Genomic DNA, 19897 nt, shown 5'->3' on the forward strand with positions numbered 1-19897 from the left:
GGTCCTCTGAATGCATTTGGGAAAGGAGGGTCTCCAGCCTTACTCAGCAAACTGTCCTAAGAGCTCTAACTCCAGAATTGACCCCTGTTTCTGACCCAAAGTCTGTCACTGGGATCTGACCCCTTTTTTAAATCATCTGTGGGAATTAGAATGTCTCAGGTTTATGTTATTTTTGCAACAAACATACGTGCACCCTGGAGCTGTTATCTGCAGACCCTGTCCTTTAAGAGCTCACATTTCCCCCAGATGACCCATGGCCCAACCTTCTCTTTTAGAATGTTCTTTTGAGTCTATCATACTGGCATTAGGAATATCAAGAATGCATTCAAGGCCAGAACTGAGCCTCCTACTCAAAGTTCCAACATTTTCTTATTCTCACAGGATAGTGACAATAGTCCACTGTCTACAAACCTTTGATGGGAGGGGGAACACTTTTGGTTGTGCTGAAGGTGTAAATTTCTGAGAAGGGCCCTTCCCCAGCTTCACTCGCTGCCTGGATTCTGAAGGAGTAGCAAGTAAATTCCGTCAACCTCTGGACCTTGTAGGTATGGCTGGGTCCCCTGTAGATTGAAATAAACCTAGAGAAAGAAGAAGAATCCATTAGTTGTCTGAACTCTTAATGACAAGAAATAAATTATGATGCAAATTAATGGAGCAGAATTTGCCAACTCAATAAATGCTTTTCATGATCTGAATCCACCAGTTGCTATGTTATGGTCAAATTTAATATCTAATATTTTTCCTAAAAGAAAAATACAAATTTAAGCAATATAAAGAATGGAATGAGATTCCTTTAGTTATTGTTTAGATTCTAGAATCATCAGTTGTTCCTGTTTTTATTTACTAATATTTCAAATATTTCATTATGATTAAAAAAACCTTTTTTTTGTCATTGATGGACCTTTATTTCACATATTTACTTATATGTGGTGCTGAGAATTGAACCCAGTGCCTCACACAGGCTAGGTAAGTGCTCTACCACTGAGCCACAACCCCAGCCCATTAAAATATGGAAAAAATATATAAAATCTGACATTGTTAACTTACTTTCTATTATGCACTAGGCAGTGAAATTAATGTTAATTGGGCACTTCAGAAATAAGATGACCTCTTAACCCAAATTTTCCAAATAACCCACATTTAGGAAATGCTTTTAAATTTAACATTTATTTATTTTAAGAGCTTTTAAACCCCCTTTCCTAAACTGACAAGAAGACATTTAGAATATTTCCAAGAAACCTAAGAATAGAAGGTGAAAAGATTAAAAAAAAATGTATGGCATTTTAGATGTTTTCTCACAGTGTTTTGAAGACTTAATATATTCACAATGAAACTAAAGTAACTAAAACTACTGTTGCCATTTTTAATACCACTTTTTAAATAACAAAGTTAACTGTAAAATTTTGGAAATGATATAACTTCCCATAAATCATCCAGGATCCTTGTTAGATTCAGGGTCTGAATCACACTGGTCCAAGGGTACTCTGAGAACCAATCCCTGAGTTAATCCAACCACAATGCCTTGTCCTCCTACACAGGCCAACTGCTTCCCATTGCCTGTGCTTTGCTGCAGCCTCCAAGAACAAGCCATTATCTTCAGATACCACGGGAAGTCAGTCAGTAACAGAATTACAGTTCCAAATGCCTGACTCTTGGGCTGAATTGGCCTAAAGAGTAAGCACAATTTATGCACAATTCATTTTGTGCCAGTTCTTGAACATCTGCAGTGTGCTAGGTTCTGTGGATTTGGAGATGAACAAAACCTGATTCCACGGGTCAATTTGTGCAGTGTGGGCAGGGCTTTCTGAAGGCTTTTCCATTGCTAGAGAATAGTCTTGAATGGATGGAGAGACAGAAAGACTAAATTGACCTGCTTGTTTTTAACTTGTCAGAGTCAATACTTACATTCATGCATGTAGTAGCTTTTGCAATCAAGTTCCTGAGCCCTCATCATGTCACCTATTTAATGTCTGCCTGTTTGGCTTGTGAAAGAAAGTACCTTTTACTGAAGGCTGAGCACTTTCAATTTCAGGGAAAGCCAGAGTCCAGGCTGAAACCCACAAATACCATAGCAACCTGCATAGCACTCTTGACACATTACCACCTTAATGAAGACATCCTTGCTAATGCTTCAGGCAAACAGCTATTAACTCAGCCTCAGATTCTGGGCCAGAATCTCTAACAGGGATAATTGCCCTTAATTATATCACAAATGGAAGTCCAGTTTAAGAAGCGAAAGTGTTAGATTTTCATTACAAAATTGCCATAAAGCTCCGTTTTTGTTTTTTTTTTTTAAGAGTCTGGAGAACAATATTAGGAACAGTACTGCTTTCCTGGCATGCTGTGCTCTAAGCAGAGTATTTCCTTTTGAAAACAGGTTCAATATATAATTGTGCCCAAATTCAATCATACATGTAGGCAGTAGTGCTCACTGTCACTAAGACATTTACTGAAGCACTCAGGACTCTCATTTTGTAGCGTAATTGAGCAAATAGCACACATACAATTTTCAAATACATCAAAACTTGCTGTTTCTAGACTAGATATTTTGCTTTTGTACTACAATGTTTTATTAATGGTTTAAAGCTGCATTCCAATTTATAAAAAGCATTGGGGAAATAGCTGATAGTAATGACAAATTCAAAATGTTACCATTAGAGAATTTATTCATGTCCCAAGATAGTGTTACTTAAAAACACAAAAAAAGTAAAGTTGCATTTGTGTTTAGAAAAAGAAAAGAGTGACCAGGAAGCTTCTAAAGATCTTAACCCTCACCCCCACCCCCGCCCCACCACCCCAGTTTGGGTTTGAGGTTTCACCATCTTGCTTTCAGTGAAGGCAGAGCAAGCAGCTGCTAGAGGCCCACCTCATAGCTGTTTCCTTGGAGAACTTGGGAACTGTTGCCTGGTACTCCCAGCAGAAGGAGCTGAGAATGTGAGAGAAACAGTAGTTTGTTCTTTCTTCAGCCTTTCCTAGAAAAGGCACATGTCTGGCCTGTCCTTGATTTAGCCCACTTCCTACTGTGGCAGTAATAAATCGCGGCCTGCTTGTTGTTCTGATGAGAGTCATCACTGTTTTGTCTTACCTCTCTCCCCACAAAATGGGCACGGGAGGAAGTTATGGGGTTCAGGGTGGGAGGGGAGAGTTCCCCTATTTTGTTCTCAAAATGTGTACAGGAAGAGCTGAAAACCAGATGGCAACAAACTCCTATGTCTCGTAATTAACCAGGTAATTGGAGGGAAGAGATGGTAGGCAAAACATAGGATTCTCCTGAGTGAAACACACAAGGAGAGACATCGGGAATCCTGAGAGTTTTGGGAGAAAGCCCAAGCATTAACAGAATCAGTCCCACACCAAACTGTCACCTACAGAAAGAAATGGCCATGTCCTTGTCAGCCTGTGTTCTAAGATGGCCACTGGGGCCCAAGGTCAGAAAGGCTGGGCAGGAAGACAAGAGGGTGATCCACTGTCTTCTTGAGAACCTTTCCCATCATCTCACTCCTGTGAGTAGAAGCCACACACTGGGAGACATTAAAGACAGATGTCAAGAGACTGCATATTATTCAAGAGTTGATGCTTTTCGTACTTGAAAAGGTATTTTTTTTTCTTTTTCTTTTATTTTCATGTGGTACCGAGGATCAAACCCAGTGCCTCACGCATGCTGGGCGAGAGCTTGACCTCTGAGCCACAACCCCAGCCCCACTTTGCCTTTTTCTTAAGGCGGGGAAAAAGAGGAGTAGAAAGAACAGCAAAAATGAGAACATCGAGAATAGGGTAAAAGATGAGAAAGCCTGGGCATTACTATTTTTTCTGATAGGGAAATTATTTATCTTGATCATTTCTAACTTTTGTCATTTTACTCAATTCAATAAGAAAATGCATTAATTGCACGTGCATGTTCTAAACTTGACATATGAGTCAGCTTATAAACCAAAAATACAATCTGCCATGAAATCTCACCTCTCTAATTTAGATTTCTGAAAATAGGATCTTCCTGTGATAACATTTGGTATTTTGTTTCAAGGGTTTGAATTCTGAAAACTTTAAGGGTCACAGTGGATTTGTTCCTTTTACCTCCCCCAATCTGGGTACCTCACAAGCTTCCAGTCAATGTAGGTTCTGAGATGAGAATCAGCTGCATGGGCTACAAAATACCAGCAAGCTCTTGAGTCTCTGGGCCTCAGTTTTCTCATCTACATAAAGGGTAAGGATGGAGCCTACCCCATGGAGCTGTTGTGAGGTTTAAATGGGTTAAATAAAATGCTTTGTCTTGTCCTGAAATGTAATAGTCAGCCACTCATTTTTAGAATGCTGAGGAGACAGGGTTTTAAAAAGGACCCCAATCTACCTTCTAAGAGACCATCCACATCACTGTTGTTGAACATAGTGGTTATTTTACTTTCTCTGGGTGTAAAGCTGGATGTGAGCTGTGGGGCTTTATCCCTCACGCTGGCCAAGTATGGGCAGGAATACCTCCTCCAACACTGTGGTGGGTGCTCAACTTGAGACGTCACATAAAACTGCCAGCCCCTGAACAGAGCAGGCCTCAAGCAAGTGCCTTTGACCCCAGATGTCTTTCTGGTAGGTCTTAGCATAAAATATTCACCTGACAGCAACTTCTGTTTCCCCTTCTCCTCAAATTCCAAATTACAAAGACCAACCAAAACAACAGAAGCACATAACTCAATGAGAATATAATCCTTCTCCCAACCCTGTTCTATAATTACTACCCACCCTTTCGGGAGGCGGGTGCTGGGAGCCATTAGCCAAGTAGGTATGACAATTTCCTTGCCAGCGTACCCCTCCTTGCCAGCGTACCCCATGTTGCTGACATGTTGCAGCGACATTGAATGTAGGTGACCTTGCTCAAGGACCAAGGCAGATTAGGGTGTTCCCGGTTTTAAGATAAATCGTGTTTAGGGCGTTCCCAGTTTAGGTTCCAGGTTTAAGGTTTAAGATTATTCCTCCTGGGAATAGGGCGTATCCTGCTGCCTGAGTTCCCCTTGAGTTCTCACGTGATTCAGACAGTATATTTTGGAGATAGAAGCCCAGTGGAGGTGGATTTGGGCAGAGAACGTGGAGTTGGGCAGAGAACGTGGATTTGGGCAGAGAACGTGGATTTCCCCAGAACGTGATTGTAGACGGCTGGTGTGAGTTCGGGAATAAAGAGTTGCTGTTTGAATCTACAAGCTGTGTGGTGGCTCGTGATTGTGTGCCCAGCCAGACTGCGGCATTTGTGCCCAGCCAGACTGTGGCAGGCGGGAAAAGTGAGACTCTTCTTACTTCAGAGCCAGTGATTTATGGCCATGTGCATGTGGCTAGCCTTGAAGGCTCTGCAGGTTAACACCCCTGTAGCTAGAACTACTCTGGGAGAGATTAAAAATGTTCATCAAATATGTTTTACAAAGACCAACTTAATTTTCTTCATTCTCTTACAACTTTTTTGAAAAAATCAACCTAATTTTAAAATTGATTAATAAGTAAGCCAGAGACCTCCTGTGATAGTAGAATTAATCATAATAAGACACAGTGACTCAAGACTTTAAGTGCAACCAGGACTGAGAGCCTAGCACAAGCTTTGCCATGTGACAAGGTAGGTTCCCAGGCAGCTTTCCCGATCCTCCCTCTCCCTCAGACTGAGAGTGCCCAGGTTGGTGCTTGGACCTTCCACAGGTTGATGCACCCCAGGTCTTGGGACATAGCAGAGGCATGCAGAAGGCCCGGGTTCTCACTTCAGTGTGCACTGCCCTCGGCCTGGAGAAGGAGGAGGTCCTGAGTGGTTCGAATTCAGCTGGGAATGAGGACTCAGAGCAGTTGGGGTGCCCATACAAGGAGCCAGGCACAGTGAAAAACTCTAGGCCCTTGATACACTGGCTCTGGCCTGGCAATAGGGAAACACTACATGAGGAGTGACACTTGCTCCACCTTGCCGCTCGCTCTCCTGTTCTATGCTGCTGCTGAGGTGGGACATCCCTCATAGTCCTCCATGCCCTGCACACTGCTGGGGAGTTGTGGGAGCACAAGGACTTGGACCCAGGAAGACCTAAGCAGCAATCTCAGCTCTCTGCCCCTTACTGCCAAATCAATTGTCCCTGCAGAACTTCAGTTTCTCTCTTCTGTAAACAGGGGGCAGCTATCTACCATACAGATTGTTTTAAGAGTCAAACACAGTAATGTGGGCAGAAAGTTCAGCACAGCCCAGTTCGTGGTGAAGAGTCCCATACATCATATTATCCAACAGCTCCAAACCCAGTGTCACAGACCAGAGTGCCACAGACCACCCTTCAGGTAAAGGACCCTGAGGTCCCCTATGGCTCTCAGCTCCTACCATGCAGGCCTCTATCAGTGGTTTATGACCCAGAAGGAACAGTTCAATCTAAATTAGTGATATTCTGCTGCATCTGTTATGGCCTATGGCAGACATTCAGCTCTCCCCCAAACAAATTACCAATCTAATTTGGTGAGCAAGGAGTACAAATGAAATGTCCACTCTGTTATTTTCACCACGAGTGCTCCTGCACTGACAAGAGCAGCGCTGAGATAATACGGAAGCAGGCAGCTGGTTCCTGGAATGCATTACATGCCCAAAACTGAGGTCACCAAGTCATTTTTGTATTAGTTCAGGTGGAGGCACATGTAGTCCCAGCACTTGCTGTGGCATCACACACAAATTCTTAGAGACTGCCCGGAAACTCTGGGTCGCAGTGGCCATATCTCTGAGGTCATCTACCCCACCTCCAGCCCCACTGCCTGTTCCTGGGGAACAGACATTAGCCTCATGATCCAGGGCTCCCGTGGGGACAAGAGGCCAGTGAGGGAGCACCTGTGAGGCTTGCTGCAGCGCAGATCCCCTGGTTCACCATCCTCTGTGGGACAACAGAATAACGGGAATAATAATATCGGAACTCTGGAGTCAGCAGGCCTGGGCGGAGTTCAGCTGGTGCTTGGGCTGTCTAACTAGGCGAGCCATTTCCTCAGCTATGAAAGGGCACCGTACTCCCCCTGTGGGGTTGTTTCGAGAACTAAATGAGAATAAAGGTAGAATCCATTAGCACTTAGGAAGGATTCAGTAAAGAGTACTGTCTTTAATACTACGTAAACATCGTAATGCTAATATTATTAGTACTGAGGTTGATGAATGTTTCTTGTTTTCCCGATGTTAGCGAATCCTGAGGATGTCCCCAGAATGGCACCCCTCTTGTCCACATTCCCTGAGGCTTTTGAGTCAGGGAGAGAGTGGAGCAGCATGTGAATGCTATGTACCCTGTCCTGGCAAACCTGAGCCACAAATTGATGAGGAAAATACAAAAATGGGACAGACCTCAGCATTGCCCACTGAGTTGGAACTCTGGGTATTTTTACTTAGGGAAAAGAAAAATGGGGAGAAATGCTCTCAAGTTCTAAAAATATGTACTTGGGAAGGGGAAAAGAGAGAAAAAGATTAGATGGGTCATTAAGAGTCTAAATAAATTATTCATAGCTCTGTGTCTCCCTCCCCATGCTACAGTTTTGCCTATTTTTATCTCCTAGAAACAAAACACTCAAATGATAACAAGCACACATGGATCTTACTCTTAGTGATTTGCCAGTGATTTAAGAATTTGTTTAAAATTCTGTACTTAAGAGCAATGAACTATTCTGTGTGACACTGTATTGGTAAGTACAGGTCGTCAAACATTTGTCCAAACCCAAAGAACACATAACACCAACAGTGAGTCTTAATGTAACTGTGAACCCATGCACCTTTGCATGATGATGATGTGACAATGACAGAGGTCATCAATTCTAACAAATGTACCTGTCTGGTGGGGAATGCTGCTCACGGGGGAGGTGTTACATGTCGGTGGGTGAGAATACTTGGGAAATCCCTGTACCTTCCAATTTAATTTGCTGTGAACCTAAAACTGCTCTAAAATTAAAAAAAAACAAAACAAAACAAAAAAAAAAACTGAAAAATGTTCTGCATTTCTGTGAAGCCAAAAGCCAAAACAATTTTTTTTTTATTGTGCTTGTCATAGTACTCCATGGGGGTGTGTGGCAAGTTTTAGGAGCACAAAGACATATTGAGACCTTGGCCACAGTGCAATCTGTAGCATTCACTATGAACTTGATTGTAAGTCAGACGATATTCCAAGGCTAAATTTCCAGGCAGTGATCACTGTCTTGATCACTTGACAGGAATTTTTATGAGATTCAAATCAAACATCCAAGCAAATTCTAGGATTATTTATTGAATATGCAATAGAAAGTAAAACAACAGATTCTGGACATTTTCAGAAAATTCTAGGGGAAAGCTATACTTTTAATTTCAGTTATTTTAGGTTTTAACATTGTGAAAGATGACTTTTAGTACTCAAGTACAACTGATAGAAGTTCAGTCACATTACATCTTTACATTTCCTTTTAAAAAATCATTTTAGGGAAAACAATAATATGTAAAAAAAATTAGTTTTAAAATGTTTGCCTAAAACAATTTTGTTTTGAAAAGAAATATCGAACAATGCTTTGAATGGCTTATGACTTAAACACACAGTAGAAAATAAGCCTTCATGCCAAGAGTTTTGTTTACTCCTTTGCTGCTATCTTATAATCCCTAGGCCTACTACAAGCTAACCACAGACCATTGATATTAATTATTCATAATAACTTAACCTGCTGACCTGAAATGGCTGGGAGTCTATTAAGGCTGCAAATGGCATCTTTCAAAATATGTTTCACAATATCACAAATCAACAGCTGTTCAAAAGCTCAGTACAACTATATTCATCAGTATAGCTATATTCATTAAGAGTGACATGTCATGTTTTCCCCCTTATACTTAATTTCCCTAGGTTCCATGGTGTGTGTGTGTGTGTGTGTGTGTGTGTGTGTGTGTTTCCTATGTTACTCAAGTGGCATTTGGGGATGAAAGATATTCAAAATAGGAATGAAGCATATCTACCTTTAGTCTGCCAAGAACACAGAGTTCTGCCATTTCTGGGTAGAAGCAAATGGTACCATGTGGGGACACCTGAGGCAGGGACGGTGTTTCCTAAACTGATTTTGATGTTGGTGAAATCCCTGTTTACAGACTGGTCATTAAAGTGCCAAGAGCTTCTTCCAAATAAACTAATGAGAAAATGGGTTACTTTCCTATTCTCTATTCCTAGCCGGATGTTGGCCTGTTTACGAGTGACTAGGCAGCAACACTTCTTGGTTTATTGATTGAATTTTTACACTCCTTTTCTAAGAAATAAAATTGCACTATAGGAACTAATGATGGAAACTCTTTACAATGATTAAACAAACTTTAAAAAAATCTTACTTTCCATTTTTTAATTGTTGTTTACACTTTAAACATCAGAAAAGTCCTATTTTTAATTTTTTAAAAACTGTGCTTGGTATATTAAGAGATTCACTTGTACTCAAATGAAGGTCAGATTTTTTTTTTTTTTTTTTTTGTGTGTGTGTGTGTGTGGAGGGTACTGGGAATTGAACTCAGGAGTATTTTACCACTGAGCTACATCCCCAGCCCTTTTTGTTTTTATTTTGAGACAGGGTCTCACTAAGCTTCTGATGCTAGCCTCAAACTTGTGATCTTCCTCTCAGGCCTATGCTACCAGGTCTGACATCAGAATCTCTAAAGACCACTAGAGAAGCTTGAAACCTCCCACTTTGCTTTCAAATACATGAAGTGAATCTTATCTTCAAGGTTACTATTTGTCCACTTCTGTTTCAGTGACCTTGCCTCAATTTGAGGAAAATGCTGTTCATTTCCATTCCACCATTTATTTATTTTTTATTTAAGTGAGAGGTTAAGGACTAATTTGGATTCTATTTCTGGTTCAGTTAAAATCTCAAATAGCTTATTTACCACATTTTAGCCCGAGGCTGACTAAACCAGCAATACTCTTTGTTTTGTAGATTTTTTAAATGTTCCTTTTTTAAATAAATAAAAATATTTCTGATTTTTTTTCTCCTGTTAACTAGGGACTGGAGACCAGCATCACTACTTCATTTTATAGAAGGGGAAACTATGGCAAAGATAAGTTAGGGGATATGCTTCTATCATCTTGAAATTTAGTAGTAGATCAGGGATTATAAGAGATTTGACATCTGCGTCAAGAACCAGAGCTGCCTTTGAGGGGTTGAATTATAGAAATGCCATTTATCCAACCAGAATGATCATGTGGACTGGGGTCTAATCCAGAGAGGCAAAGGAAACAAATGCTGAGGGTCTCTTGCAGGCTGGGTTGTTGCCTCACATCTGTGTCATGGAACTTGGCAGCACACTAAGAAATGCAAGCAGGAGTCTGTTTTATAACAGGCAAACACTGAGAAAATCCATTCTTCCCTCAGTTAGCATACACACCAGCCACCTTTGCTAGTTAACAAGTATTATTTTGAGTTTGAAGAAACACCAAAACCACAAAGATGCAGGAGTTTTCTTCTGCTAAAGGTCAACACGCATCTTGCTGTCAACACTGCAAATCCCTTCCACTTTTCCTGGCCTAGGGGAAAGTGTCATGGGCCAAGCCAAGTCAATAGAGAGCATGCAACAATTATCTACTCTGTAGCTCAATTTCGCTTTGTTGGATACTAGCTTTAAAAAATATTGGCTGTCTGACTAACCCTGAACAACAGATTAACCACAAATGTGTTCCTGGAATTTACGTTCCTCCCTCCTCAGCACTGTGTATAATTATCGGGGAACATGGACCCTGCAAGGGTCAGGATTGGCATCAACTCCAATTCTGTCAGGGCAGCACAACATTTCACTGCAGTAACACAGACAAATGCATCTTCAAAATAATTGCTACAACACTATAATCTTAGAACACACGAGCTGATCCTGTTATTCTAGTGCCTGTATTAGGTTAACACAGCATTATGAAAATGCTTACTTGGGGCATATATTTTTCTTGCATAACATGGGAATGAAAGCCATTCAGATCTTCTGGGTTGGATCTGTTAAGAATAATAGACTAAATCACTATAAGGCCAAACTAATCTGATTTTTGTTTATCTGTTGAAATTAAATAAAATTTCCTGTGTTGTCTGTTCACTGTTTAATGTTAATTCATTTCCTCAGTAAGATAAGCTCTTATAGCTAGGTCACATACCTCATAGGACCTAACACATAGCAGCAATTCAAGAAAAAAATTGCTGATTGAATGAATACTCATAATCTAATCTCTAAGTAAATCTAGTTCTGTAAGTATAAAGCACAGATTTAAAGCTGCTACTTAAATGTGGACTGCAGACCTTACAGGTCAGAAACTTGAATACAAGGGAAATAAATGTCCTAGTCAAGAGAAGTGAAACTTTTCACACAGCAAGTTCAGATGATCTGGGTTGAATTCTAGGTTGATTTACCTGGAGGTAGGGGCTGTGGCAAGAAGCCCTGTGGGATCACTCCAATCTACATGAAATAGGCTTATCCTTAAGAGAGGGACAGACAGACATAGGGACAGAGAGAAAAGTGCTAGCACATTTCACTTTTTACATTTTACCTTTTATTTGAGAACTAAAATAACACAGAGAAAGCTCTTAGTGTTTGGTACTTTATAGGTGCTCACTAAATAGAAGTTTCCTTTATAAAGTTTAAAAATATTATTTTTGAGCAAACATTATTATTTTAAGTCTTGGGGGCATTTTCTATGGTTTGAAAGACATATAAATAAACATAAATGAGTACATCACAGATGCAACAAGATCTTAGGGGTTTTAGACATTAAGTAGTCACTCTTACGGTAAGTTGGTATCTTTCTTATTTTCTTACTTGTGAAATGCAAAAGCTCAAAATATGAAGATAATTAGATAACGTGCCCAAATCATTTACAAGGGACATATTTTTGCAAAAAATTTAGTTCACACACGGTTTATAAAGATTCCTTGCTTTAAGATGGATAGGTGGGAAGGACATCAGAGATCATTATCTACTTTAACCTCTTCATGGATGAAGAAAGAGAAAGTCATGGTTTAGGAAGCAAAACTGATGCAACTCTTTAATCTGACCATCACCAAGCATGGAGTTATTAGCTTGCACAGTGGTTACGAATACTTAAATAGCTGGCAAGGACAGCTGTACAACTCAGACATCAGCTACTCTTTTCTCAAATGCCCAGTGACGAGTTAGTAATGTGGTCATGGCAAAACAAATATTTTACTAGGAACCTTTTTTTGGGGTAGGAGGTACTGGGAATTGAACTCAGGTCTTGCTGATGCTAGGAAAAGAGCTACCTCTCCAGCATAAAAGAAGTACTTTGAAGAGAAAAGGGATATTGCATGGAAATGGAAGGAGACCCTCATTGTTATACAAAATTACATATAAGAGGTTGTGAGGGGAATGGGAAAATAAACAAGGAGAGAAATGAATTACAGTAGATGGGGTAGAGAGAGAAGATGGGAGGGGAGGGGAGGGGGGATAGTAGAGGATAGGAAAGGTAGCAGAATACAATAGTCACTAATATGGCATTATGTAAAAATGTGGATGTGTAACCGATGTGATTCTGCAATCTGTATTTGGGGTAAAAAGGGAGTTCATAACCCACTTGAATCTAATGTATGAAATATGATATGTCAAGAGCTTTGTAATGTTTTGAACAACCAATTAAAAAAAAAAAAAAAGAAATACTTTGAGAGCTGACAAGAAAGAAAATAAAACCACAACTGAACCTATCTTTGGTTCTCACCTTGGCCTCAGCAGGATGTATTTTTTTTGCCACATTCACAGCAAGAACTTGGTTAATGAACTTAACGTGCATGCTGTAGAACACATGCAGAGTTCCTGCCAGCCGTGGCTAGAAACTGCTCTAGCAACCAGCTTGCTGAAAAAGCCAGCTGCTGCCTGGGAAGAAGGCACTGCTCTTTCACCTGGAGAGGCCAGGCCAAGTCCCAGTGACCCAGGTGAAGGCCAGAATTGACAAAGCGAGGCTAACACCAAACGTTATAATGAGTCCAACTCAAATGGCTTCTTCCTGATCCTTAGGAGTCAAGATTCAAATCTAAAGTCTTGGATGCAAGGTCACTCACTCCAAGAGTTCCCTTTCAAGACAAAGAGGAAGGTCATCTTCCAACTAAAACTAGGCTGTCTCATACTATTAAATCCCAGAATAAAATTATTCCACAAATAGAATGAGAATTTATTAAGCTCTGTATTCCCATCACTTTAATAACTTTCTGAGAGCACTGGCAAATCTAATTTAGAAAAGATAAATTTGGATCCTAGCTCATGAAATTAAGAAAAATATTGTTTGTAATGGTCAGATTTCTTAAATTGCCACTTAAATTTAGGCATCATTTATTTGATGAACAAGGCCAGTCGGGCTTTATTTATTTGGGGCGGCTGGGGAGAATGTATTGATCACTAGGTTTCTGCACTGTTTTCTGCCTGGCATATTTAAATGCCTCACGACAGCACACTCATTTGGACGAGTGCTTGTGGAGCTTTTGTTGTGTGCCCAGGAGCTGTTCTGTATCACATAAAGCCTTAGATTGGACCACACATCTGTAGAGTTCTCCATGAGCCACCATGGATGGCTGCCCCATAGGGAAGGACTGCAGCCAGATGGGGGTGCCTGGCCCCCTGCCTCCCTGGAGGTAGCAGCAGAGGCGGTGTGAGTGTGAGGCGCTGGATGTGATCCCAACTCGGCTATCAGCTTCAGCGACTCTTCTGTGCTTCCCTTATTCTACAGATATTCTTTTTATACAGATATTTTTCTAAAGATATTCTCTAAGGATGGTGCTTTCCATCATCAATGAAGCCTGGGGAAAAAATGTAAGACTCATTTAAAATTCACCCCCAAGGCTAGCTTTATATACTTATAGTGGTTTCTCTTCTGTTCTCGCCAGCCTTCTCCAGTTGAGGAGTTCCTCATAAGAAAATAATCATCCTATGAAAACACATCCAAAGAAATCTAGCACCGTGGGATGAGTGATCTTGTGCATGAGGGAAAATGAATTTAATCTCTAATGAACCTGTCAGGAGAGAGCACTGCTCTCTCTGTGCTTTCTATACCAGCACCAGTTTCCAATAGAGCAGTCACTTTTTGTTCTCCTGTCTTCAAACTATTGGATCTGCCAGGCATTTCAAAATCAAGTTCAAATGAAACCTTCCCTGTTCTTTGTGCCTCCATCTTTGGAGGACGGCCACTGCTTCTCCTAATACCTAGACCCTTTCCCCTGTGGTACTATTTGTTCAATCATTATTCGTGAGGATATTTTTCTTCCTTTCCTACTTCCCTTTCTTCCCCCATCCTCTTCTTTTTACTAATAAGACATTGTACTTACTTAGACACATTCAGAATGTCAACAGAATAAATGCAACCTTTTTCCCAATTACAAAATAATACTGTTACCAGAACAATAAGTATTTCATGTAAGCTGCACCAGAGACTTCTGAACTTGAAAAAACACCTGAACTCATATATAACTAATTTGTGCTGAACAAGTTTCCACGTGAAGTTATATTCCCCATACTGTACCTGGCAAGGATCACGGCTGCTGAAAATATCACCAGGACAGGGCTACATAAAGACACATTTGGTAGTGTGTTTGGTGCATTTGGTAGTGGTTAACTACATAAAAAAGGTCATTGTACAATCTAAAAACAAATCTACCACAGCCTTACATTTCAATTTTTTTTTTTAAAGGAATGAGCCATGTTCAAGGAGTTCCACGCTTTACAGACAGGGAAAGAACTTCACAGGAACCAACTCAAGCACAATCACCTTATCTTCACACCTCCCTCCTTCCCTTCCTGTTCATGGTGCCGTTCTTGCCTCTTTTTCCTTTTTCAGCCTTGATGACTCCCTTTCTTGCAGCAGGCTTTCTCTAGCTGGGTGTGCAGCTACATTCTTTCTTATTTTTCCTTCAGCTCCTTCTTTTCCTGAGGCTGCTTCATCTGCAGTGGTGTTGTTTCCACATCTCTCCCAGCTTCTCTGCAATCCCACCATTGCACAGGCCGGGCTCTTCTTTGGATGATACTCAGAGTAGAACAAGAGGGTTGAAGGAAGTCTCGTGGGTGTGTTGGGCCCTTGAACTTCTTGTTTGTTTCCCCCTTAGGAGGGTATAGATTTTCAAGCCTCTTTCATCATAGGCCTAGTCCGTCTTTGTCATGTCTTCAAATTTCCCTTTCTTCTTAGCAGTCATGGTCTCCCATCTCTCTAAGCACTTCCTTGAAAGCTCTGAGAAGTTGACTGGAGATATCAGGGGGCTGCTTCTTGAACTCCTCCCAGCAAGTTTGCACAAAGAATGCGTATGATGACATTTTGTCTTTCAGCTTCTTATGACCTCCTTTGCCCATGACAGATTGTTTTTCCTGGTGCCTGGCCAACCCTGATGTGGCCTGGAGCTGTCTCTATGAAGCCTGGTGTACTGCAGTGGTTGTGAGAACAGATGCAGCAGGCTCCCTAGTGTTTTTTGAACCTTGGTCTCTACAGAAGGCCCCCAGACTCCACTACACCCAAATCAATCAAAACCTGATTACAGAGTGGAAGGCTGAGATTGGATGGGGAATCCTGTGGGAACTAGGACCCCATGTAAACAGAATACTATAAAGCACAAAGAGGAAATTCCAGAGATGCTTCCATTCCAGCACTGGTTCTGTGCTTCGGCGGCAAGGGGAAGCATGCTGTTTCCTCCATTGCTACCTTAGTTGTACGGTGATCCCCCAACCCCTCTGCTTGACTCTCTGATCAGGACCTTTGGCAATGGAACATTCTGTCATCATTAACTTTTGCTCAGCATCTGATCATCCCCAAATACAGTTCAGCCGCCTATCTTCTGATTGGCCATTTTCAGAGGAAATGAAGTTAGGTTAAACAAATAATGTCACAAAAGGCTGGATTTGATTTCTATAGCCACAAGTGTTTTCTGGCCATGGAAACACTCATAAAATATCTCCTATTTGCTCTGGTTAATTTGATCTTGCATTGCCCACAGTTACAGAGCAAAATCCTCATCTGTACATCATCCACAGATTTGTAAACATGTTGTCCCAGCAGTCGCTGAATATTTAAAGAGGTAACATCTCTTCCTGATTCTTATCTCCCTCTGTACTCGTGACTAATATACATTATTTCATAGAGTGGATTTGAACCTGACAATTTCCTTTCTTATTTCTCTCCATTATTTGGCTTTATGAAGGGAAAAGAATACATATACTACACATACAGGGAAATCAGGATCTTTTGAATGCTTAGAAATTCTAAATGGAAAATGGAGGGGACAACTTTGGGAATAAAATGCGAGAGTCAAATACACAGCCCCTTCTTTGAATGAGGAGGAAGAGTGTTTAAGAGAAAGTGAGTAAGACAGAATGAGTTGAGACTTCACCCCATGCCAAGGCCAAGAAGTCCCTGGCGTGCCCTCAGCCCCATACCTCTTGTTTCTGTCCTCCAGCTGCAGAGTGTACACTATGTCATCGGCAGTGTGCGTCTTGGAGTTACTGTCTCCCCATTTTAGCTTCAGGCTCTGAGGACCAGCTGCAGCACATTCTAGCCTGGGAGGCGAGGGTGGTAATGGCCGAGTTTTCGCTTTAATGAACTGACTAAATGGTCCAGCTCCAATTTCATTTATAGCCTGAATTCTGATCCTGGAGAAAGGGGGGAAGATGACAATACAAGTTTAAGAAGCAGCAATTCTTCAATCAAAATAAACAAATCAAAATCATCGAACAGAGTATTTATTACTTGTCCCTAAAGCAATGCTATGGGATAAAGAAAAACAAAATGAGTAATTCAAAACCAAGACCTGGGTAGGGCAGATTATACACTCTCCATTCTAGAAAGTAAGAGCAAAACAAAACAACAACAAAAACATTAGAAGATATCCCTTAATGAGGGGGAAAAAGTTTCTTGTCTGAGGGAAGATATCCTAACGATATACTTCTAAATAGTAGTTGTTCTAGCTACTATTTAGCTACCTCAAAATCAGTTTTGGAAGTAGATGATTTACAAAGAGAAGATTAAATAGGAGAACAAACGAGTCTCCTTCAGAGTCAGACACCGGACAACAACTCTAAAACAGAGCCCTTCACTCCCTGATATAGTGTGGATGTGAGGTGTCCTCCAAAAGCTCATATGAGACAATGCAAGAAGGTGCAGAGGAGAAGTGATTGAGTTGTGAGAGTATTAACACAATCAGTGAATCAATCCCCTGATGGGATTAACTGTATGGCAACTATAGACAGGCACAGTGTGGCTGGGGGGAGGAGAAGATTGGGGGCGTGGTTCTGGGGTATGTACTTGTATCTGGAAAGTGGAGATCTCTTTCTCTGCTATCTGATCATGATGTGAGCTGCTTCCCTTCAGCACCTTTCCACCATGATGTTCTACCTCACCTTGAGCCCTGAGGAATGGAGCCAGCTCTTTATGGACTAAGACCTCTGAAACTATGAGCTCTTAAGAAAATTTTACTCCTCTATAATTGTTCTGGTTGGTCCTTTAGTCACAGAGGTGAAAAAGCTGACTAAAACACTCCCTTTCTCCAGCCTCACCCAACAACTCTGAAGTCCTCCGCCAGAGCCCCTTAAGCAGCCACTGCTATAGCAGGACGCCATTCAGATGTGTAAAAATCCCAACTGGGAGTTTCCTATGTGCACAGTGTTATGGGGAGTAAAGACATATTAACATCACCTTTATGGTCTAGAAATTTAACATCTAATACAGTTTAAAAGTACAGTGGGAATATTATTCCTATCTTCCTTCTTCCTTTACATTTCCTAACTAGTTGACTGAAACAAATCCTCCAGGCCATCAAATGCCACATTGATGACACTGCTGTCCTTTCCCTCAACCCCCTGTCTGTGTGGACTGCACATTTTGTTAGCTTCCCACAGGTCTGGAGTCAACCCAGGACTGTGTGAGTGCTAAGCAAGTGCTCCACCACTGAGCTACATCCCCAGACCCAAGGCACCTTCTTCTACCCTGTGTTCCTCACTGAATGTAGCTATTAAACCTGTACAAAAGGATGTAGATATTTAAGAACTCTGGAAATCATATCATAGGTGGCAGATTTGTGGAAGTATATAATTTTAATTTTACCAAATCAATAGAGAACTTGCCATTTCCCCCTCCATTATTTTCTAGCCTGAACTCATGAAGACTAAATTCAGGAGTGGATGTGTGCAAAGAAAGAATTCTACGAAAGTCTACCTCAAAGCAGAAAGGGTATCTCTAAAGGTTCAGAGAATGGGGGAAATTCTCTAGTCTTCTTTTCTTTTCTTCCTGTTTTCTATTCTACCATTTTCCCCCATCATATTGATCGTCTAAAGAAGAAAAACCAGATTATATCAACTGATAAAGGAAAAGCATCTGACAACATCCAACATATTCATGATAAAAATTCTCAGCAAATTAGGAATAGAAGGGAGCTTCTTCAATACCCACATCACAGTAGCCATGAAAGATTACATATTTTCCCTTTAAGAAAAGGAGCAAGGGTGCCTACTCTCATCACTCCTGTTCAACAGCACTAACTAGACATCCCAGCCAGTGGGACAGGGTGGAGTGCGTTGTAGGGTATGGGGTGGAGGCGGGTAACACACAGGAAAGAAACAAAATAAATGGAAACCACAGACAATGCTGGAATACTAAATACCTATCCAAATAGAATCATATAGTATTCATGAACTGGAGACTTCACAATAAAATTATTAATTCTCCCCCAATTGACCTGTAGTGGCCTTGCACTTCAAAACATTCAAACAAAATCCCCACAAGATTCTTTTGGTTCTTTTGGGGGGGTGAGGGTGAGGCAGGGTACTGAAGATTGAGCCCAGGGCCTCCCACATGCTAGGCAAGAGTTCTACCACTGAGCTACATTACTACCCCTTTTTTATTTTATTGTGAGACAGGGCCTTGCTAAATTGCCAGAGCTGGCCTCAACCTGTGATCCTCCCGCCTCACCCTTTGGAGTTGCTGGGAGTACCCTGGGGTTACAGTGTTGGTCAGTGCACCCAGCTCACAGCAGGATTAACAGAGGAGATAAGGACAAGCTGATTCTATAAGTTATGTGGCAAGTCAAAGGAACTAGTTAGTGCAAATTTGAAAAATAATAATAAATTTGCAAGAATCACAATACCTGATTTTAGAACTTACCAAACGCTACAGTAATCAAGGCAGCATGGAAGAGAGACAGACACACAGATCAAGGCAACAGAACACAAACTCCAGAAATAGACCCACACAGATGTGGCACTTGATCTTTGACAAAGGTGTAAAAGTTATTTTATGGAGAGAGAAGAATCTTTTCAATACATAGTGTGGGAACAACTGGACATTCAGGAAGAAACAAATAAACCTCAACTTATACCTGATATAAAAGTGAGCTCAAAATGGAACATGAATTAGGTAAAGAGTTTTTATAGATAGTAAATAAGGACACAAAAGATGTTTGACATCACACCCACACACCCACACACAACAATAAGAAGCAACTGGAACTTTATTATTTTGCTGATGAGAATGAAAAATGGTTAGCCACACTGGAGAACAGAGTTCCCTTACAGCACAAAATGTACCATTATCATATAACCTAGCAATCCCACTCTTAGGTATTTACTCTAGAGAAATTAATACGCAAACCTTCACACATATGTTTATAACATCTTTATTCATAGCACCCACAACTAGATGATATCTGCCTCATGGTGTGGAATTTAGCAAATACTTATCTGTGGTAAAGTACAGAAAAACCCCATTACAAAGGGCCTTACTTTTCCTAGATTCTGTTTTACTGGGGTTTGCATAAGGTCTTTTTTATAAGCAATTTAATCTTTCAGAATAACACTGAAAGATTAAAAAATTCTTGCTTCTTGAGTCTCATAAAATTGCTTTAATGATATTAATATAAGATTTTCTTCCCATGATTGGAAAATAACAACTGTTCTTGCCACTGGAAAGGAAAAATCTTT

At 40.8% G+C, this 19897-nt stretch overlaps 1 protein-coding gene across 6 annotated transcripts in view; it reads right to left on the minus strand.

Annotated features, from left to right (window-relative positions):
- Fndc3b (fibronectin type III domain containing 3B) overlaps positions 1–19897 on the minus strand; it is a 326246-nt gene that overhangs the window by 14676 nt on the left and 291673 nt on the right. For all 6 annotated transcript variants that reach the window (XM_071615472.1, XM_071615470.1, XM_071615471.1 and 3 more), the window contains 2 exons: positions 16364–16576; positions 412–578 (listed from right to left, as the gene is read on the minus strand). In XM_071615472.1, the coding sequence (XP_071471573.1) occupies positions 412–578; positions 16364–16576 (380 nt within the window). The remainder of the gene's footprint in view (positions 1–411; positions 579–16363; positions 16577–19897) is intronic.

This window comes from Marmota flaviventris, chromosome 8, assembly GCF_047511675.1.
Source record: "Marmota flaviventris isolate mMarFla1 chromosome 8, mMarFla1.hap1, whole genome shotgun sequence".
NCBI lineage: Eukaryota > Metazoa > Chordata > Mammalia > Rodentia > Sciuridae > Marmota > Marmota flaviventris.